Source organism: Sabethes cyaneus, chromosome 2 (genome assembly GCF_943734655.1).
Source record: "Sabethes cyaneus chromosome 2, idSabCyanKW18_F2, whole genome shotgun sequence".
NCBI lineage: Eukaryota > Metazoa > Arthropoda > Insecta > Diptera > Culicidae > Sabethes > Sabethes cyaneus.
Window position 1 is genome coordinate 28,558,047 of NC_071354.1, and position 5,622 is coordinate 28,563,668.

At 47.2% G+C, this 5,622-nt stretch overlaps 1 protein-coding gene across 1 annotated transcript in view; it reads right to left on the minus strand.

Annotated features, from left to right (window-relative positions):
• LOC128735215 (cAMP-dependent protein kinase catalytic subunit 3-like) overlaps positions 1-4,533 on the minus strand; it is a 41,855-nt gene extending 37,322 nt beyond the window's left edge. Inside the window, exons 1-2 of the mRNA XM_053829708.1 lie at positions 4,365-4,533; positions 1,388-1,630 (exon numbers count right to left, since the gene is read on the minus strand). Coding sequence (XP_053685683.1) covers positions 1,388-1,630; positions 4,365-4,533 — 412 coding nt within the window. The remainder of the gene's footprint in view (positions 1-1,387; positions 1,631-4,364) is intronic.
• Between the last annotated feature and the right edge of the window lie 1,089 nt (positions 4,534-5,622).

The window sequence follows — 5,622 nt, forward strand, 5'->3', positions numbered from 1 at the left end:
GTACTCCGCATGCCTAAACTTGTGCAGATACTGTCTAAAACAACCATGCCCTGACAGAATCTGTGTCAGGTGGAAGTAGTCTTCGCCGTGGCGCCTGTGCTTCCGGAATAAGTCGGTGGCTCCACCGGCCCTTTGTGGAATCAGACCATGCCCGCTGCCATGTGGTCATCGAGTCCGATCTTGTGGTACTCCGTATGCCTCTAGTTCCACGTTGGATGAAGCACTCTACGTCCTCGCTAATGATGATGCCAGTAGGCATCATACCCGCTAAGACACAGATTGCGTCAAGTGAAACTGTGCGATGCGCACTCGCCACTCTCAAGCACATGAAACGATAGGTGCTTTCCAGCTTAGCTAGATAGCTTTTGGTACCTAACGCCGATGACCACACCGGTCCGCCATACCTAAGTATGGACTGGACCACGTTGGCTAAAAGCCTTCGCTTGCTGCCATATACCGCAGAGCTATTAGACATCATACGAGACAATACCGAAATAGCTGTCGAAGCTTTCTTGCAGGCATAGTCGACGTGGCTCCCGAACTTGAGCTTCTAGCTTCTTGTCGACCATGGCTCCCAGGGGTTTAGGACCGCGTTGACGAAATAGTGCATTCCCTGACGCGTCGCTGATATTTGCTTGCTGCACCGACTTGCGGTTGTTCACCACGATAACCTCCGTTTTATGATGCGCTAGCTCCAGTTTCCTGGATCGCACCCAATCTTCGACAATGCTTATAGAGTGGGCAGCCGTCAACTCAACCTCTTTGATAGATTCACCGTAGACTTATCGTAGATTTATCGATCTCAATGAGTTCCTCATTCGTAAACGTCGCTTCCTCCCCAACCTTTAAACCGTCGTCGCCCACGATTACTTTGGATGTTCGGCATGGAGGTCGACCATCCTAAGCTATGATCTAAGATACTGGAACGTCGGCCGTGGGACGACTTAGCGGCCTGAGACCAGGGCCTTGACTCGTGGCGTGGAAAGAGGCCCTCGATGATCCGCGCCAGCGGGTCTCTGGCGATCGCTCTGCGGGCGCCATCAGCGCTCCCACCCTGTGAGTCCTTTATTGACATACGGTTCAGATCAATATTTGGATAGATAAAATGTCCAACAATTTTATGGGAGGGGGGGACTTAGCTCTTCCTCAGTCCGTGTGATAGTGCGCTGCTTAGGCCACTGATCTTCAAACTCGTAGAGGAAGTCCGGTCCTCGGAACCAGGGTCATTTGAGGTTACCTGCGGGTTGTTGTTCCATTTGGTTGCCTGGTCGGCAACGTTCAGTGTAGACGGTACCCACCTTCACTCCGACTGCTGTGTAGATGACAAAGTCTCGCCAATCCGAACGGCAACGAACTTGTGGTAGCGGCTATGATCGGTTGAGCGTACCCACGCGAGTACAGTGCTTGCATCGCTCCAACAGTAGCGCTGATTGACCGTGTACATGTGATACTTCTGGACGGTCTCTATCAAGCGGATGCCCCGAAACAGCCGCCTTCGATTCACGTCGAAGGATCGAGAGCGTCTTCAGCGGCGCCACCTTGGTCTTCGCCCCGAAAAGTGTCACCTCGATACCGCGATCGGTTTCCAAGCGGAAGAAAACTACAGCAGCGTAGGCGGTTTCGCAGGCATCTACGAACAGGTGAATTTGTAGATTTGAGCGAAGTCATTCGAGGAGCGGAAATAGCATCTCGGGATGCGCAGTTGGTCCAGTTGTTGAAGAGAATCTGCCCAAAGTCGCCAGCGTTCGTTTACATCGTACGTTATTCCTTGGTCCTATTCTACGCTTGACGCCTAGAGCTCCTGGATCAACACTTTGCCGTGCACTAGGAATAAGGCGATAAGACCAAGCGGGTCGAACAGACTCATTACCACCCTACCAACTTCTCGTTTGGTTGGAATATGATCATTCTTCAAAATGCGCAGCAGATCGTCCCGCATACCGAAGGCATAGGTAAACACGTCCACATCCAGGATCCATTTTATTCCTAACACTGACTCAGACTTACAACCGCGTTCCAGCTGTAGGTTTTTCGATCCTCCTTCTGCTATCTCGCTAATTCCATGGAGGACTTTGGGCTAATTTGATAGGAATCGTCGGAGAGTGAAGTCCCCTTTGGAGTGTACCAACTTGACTTCGTTCACCACTTGAATCGCCTCCTCGGTCGTCTGAAGGCTGTCCAAGTAGCAGAGGTTGGAAAACTCGCAAAATGAATAGATACGCCGAGCATCGGCAAACGGTTTTTATCATGATAAAACAGCTACGCGAGTGGTTCAATTCGTCTATAACAATGAGCAACATACACTCACGATTCGTAGCATCGCTGAATATACGAATATCGTGAGCAACGCAAAAGTGCGAACTGACGCTTTCTGCTGCTTGTAAAGCCACTAACACTATTTTAAAGTATTCTCTTTTCGTGGTAATATTATTTTGAATACTTTCCGACGTCCCCGGGCATTCTATATCCGAAAAATCGAACACACTCAATGTTCAATATTCAATTTTTGAACGAATTCTGATGTTCACATTGAGGTTCTGTTCGTGATAAAATTCAAAGCTGATGCGTGCATTATCGGCGAGGCAGGCGAATAATGTATGTTCATGAGGGATGTTCATCGATTCAAATGATCACTTTTTCGCGAATTCTCCAACCACTGCCAAGTAGTCATCAACGTAATGCTTGTTCTTGATGGCTGCTGCAGCTCTCGGTAAACTCATCCGCATTGACGTTTTTTATGTGCTGCAACGATGTCGGGGAATCAGTCTTCGCTGATCTTTCGTCGCGATCGGTTGGGTGTGTCTCCTCATCGTCGTGTCGTGGTTCTGGTGCCGTTATGTATCTGGATTTGCATTTACCGTTACGAACGCTAGCTGTGCATCTTGTTCAATAGTGTGTGATTTGGTTTTGAATTTATTTGCTGTGTGGCAGCCGACCATATGCATGAGGCTGTGAAATGAAACCAATCAAGGCCTTTGTGTACTGGAAGGTGATTCCTAGATATGAATGCGATAGGTTTCTGTAAGCGCCATAAGTGTTGTGTCTTGTTGGCAATTGTTTCTTATTTGCGATGAACGCGAGAGTGAGTTTTCTCAGCAAATTTTAATGACTTCAATGTTTGCAACTGTGTTTAGGTCGTGAATATGTGTTAAAATATCGTCAGTGCGCAATATATAAGCGATACAAGCCGTCGCATCGGCGTAATTGCGTCTATATAGGTGCTAGTATTAGTGTGGCGTTGAAAATGTTATCGCTGGTTGAGCGATAGTGGGAGAGGGAGAGTGAAGAGAATACTGGCTGTGCGCACACATCGAAGTGCGGTTGCATAACCGGCGCAGAGGCTGGTTTATATATGCAAAGGAAAGCTGCAAATAAATCAAGTATATATCGGATCGGATCCCGATTTCGTTGATTCACGTTCGCACAGTAGGCGTTGAAACGAAAGAGCGCGGCACCGACAGCTAAGACGGCGCTAAATAGCGGAGTGGTGAGGAAGTATATTTAAGTATTAGTAACTGGCATAGCAAGGCGGGTGAGTGTTGCCAGTATCGTTGACACGTTCCATACAGGTATTTATTCTAATAATAATATTTAATAACCATATTGGATCAGCGGTACTGGTGAGCAAAATATCCATATTAAATTCACCTTCAATCACATGTAAATTTTTTATATTATTGAAAATTACCACATTACCAAATACATACAAAATATTGATAATATCGGTACAAACGAGAACATAATAACATCTGCATACTGCAACAACAAGCCAGACGAAAACCGGCAAGGGATTTCCGGTTTCTTTTTTTTTGTAGATTAGTGCTAGCTCAAGTGGAGAGGAGAGAACTATGGCGAGGACAGGAAGGATGAGAGGACTACAAAACGGGAAATTACTTAACGGGTTGTAGGTAAAACTCAAACATGAAGGTATGACATAGAACTTTTACCAGAATATTATTATAACCTTACTATATATCATATTATAATTGTTATGATTGTTATCATGTTATGAACAGCATAATTGTGGAAGGCTGGATGATGGAGTGGATTGCCAACCGGAGTCCTTAAGGTCTGAAACAGTTATGCCAAGTTCTTCTCACAAACAAGCCATCACGTGGGTTAAAGCTGGTGCAGCGAAATTGATTATTACATGGAAGGATCCTAATGCTGGAAAGAAAATCTTAAAACCCCGGAATGCGCACAAGTGTCTCTGCTTGTGGGTCCGCCAAACCCCTTTTGGTCCTTCTATAGCAGCTTTAGTGTGATATTCATTTGATAATCAAATTTGGATCTACTGTAAGTCTACCCACATACACTGGCAAGTCCTTGAAATGATGGTGGATTTCCCTCTTACTTCTACTTACTACTACTGCTGCAACGATGTCGGGGAACAGGACGACCCGAAGGTAGCGACGTCCATGACGTAAACTCGAGGAAGGTCTGAACCATCGGAAGCGGAGTGAGAAGATCTGGCCCCATAAGGATTTTCGAGCTGAAAGACACGTCACCCACCTTGGCCGCCGCATCCCACATTAGCCGAACTTTTCCGGGCTTTTTTGGGCTGGTAACCACACCAAGGAGAAGGTACTACACGTGGCCGGCTTCTACAGAGGTCAATTCGACCTGGCTCGCACGGTGTGCATAACCCTTCCATTCGTAGTCTCTAATCTGCTCATGTACACGATTTTGCAACTCTGGCTCTCGTTGAAGGCGACGCTCTAGTGACTCTAAACGTCGAACCGCCATCGGATAGCTGTCGGGGAAGTTGGAGTTGCCCGTTTTCCATAGCAGACCGGTTTCGAAGTTCGTACCGGTAAGTGTTCGTCGGGTAGTTTCCTGTAGCAGCTCTATTGCGCGTTTCTCGTCGGGTGACCCATGGCATGGTTCGACGACTCCAGCATATTCGAGGGTGAAATAGTCACGAAGCTGTTCATTTAATTCACGATCAGAATCGGAAACTGTCCCGATGTGAAACCAACGATCGCCGACTGACTCGAGTGGTTTGGAACGTACCCATAAATACTCCAACCCAACCGACATTTGGCACCGATAGGTTATGGTGCCTTCTTCTCGCAGCTGGGTAGCTGGGTTCGATTGACTCGTAGCTTTCGAGTGGGAGACCGCGCAAATGAGGAAAACGATTCGCAAGATCCCGGTAATTCAACCTTTGCATGGGTAGTATAAGACGGCTAACTGTACGCGCGTTGGACAGAGTGTAACGAGAATTGCTACATTTGCCAGAAATGTCGACCCATACGCATTGGGAATTTTGCTCATCCCCATTTCACATTTCTGGTTCACTTTAGGGTTAACGCTTCCGGCTTGCCACTAACACCAACCGATTTCGCAACTGATTCATCAAGCAGGGTGTAGGATGACCCTTCATTGATGAAGGCTTAGATAGTTTTGGATTCGTTGATGCCATGCAGGATGACCGGAAGAACACGGAACTGAACTGAAGAACTGAAAATCCCCGGAAGTTACATGGCTAGAAGAAATATTCGTTTGGTCGGAAATCGAAGCAGAGTGCAGAAGAGTGTAGTTTCTCTGCTCATCTACGCTGGCACCGTTGATTTGCTGACATTCGGCTACTCTGTGTCCTACTCGACCACACGACAGGCA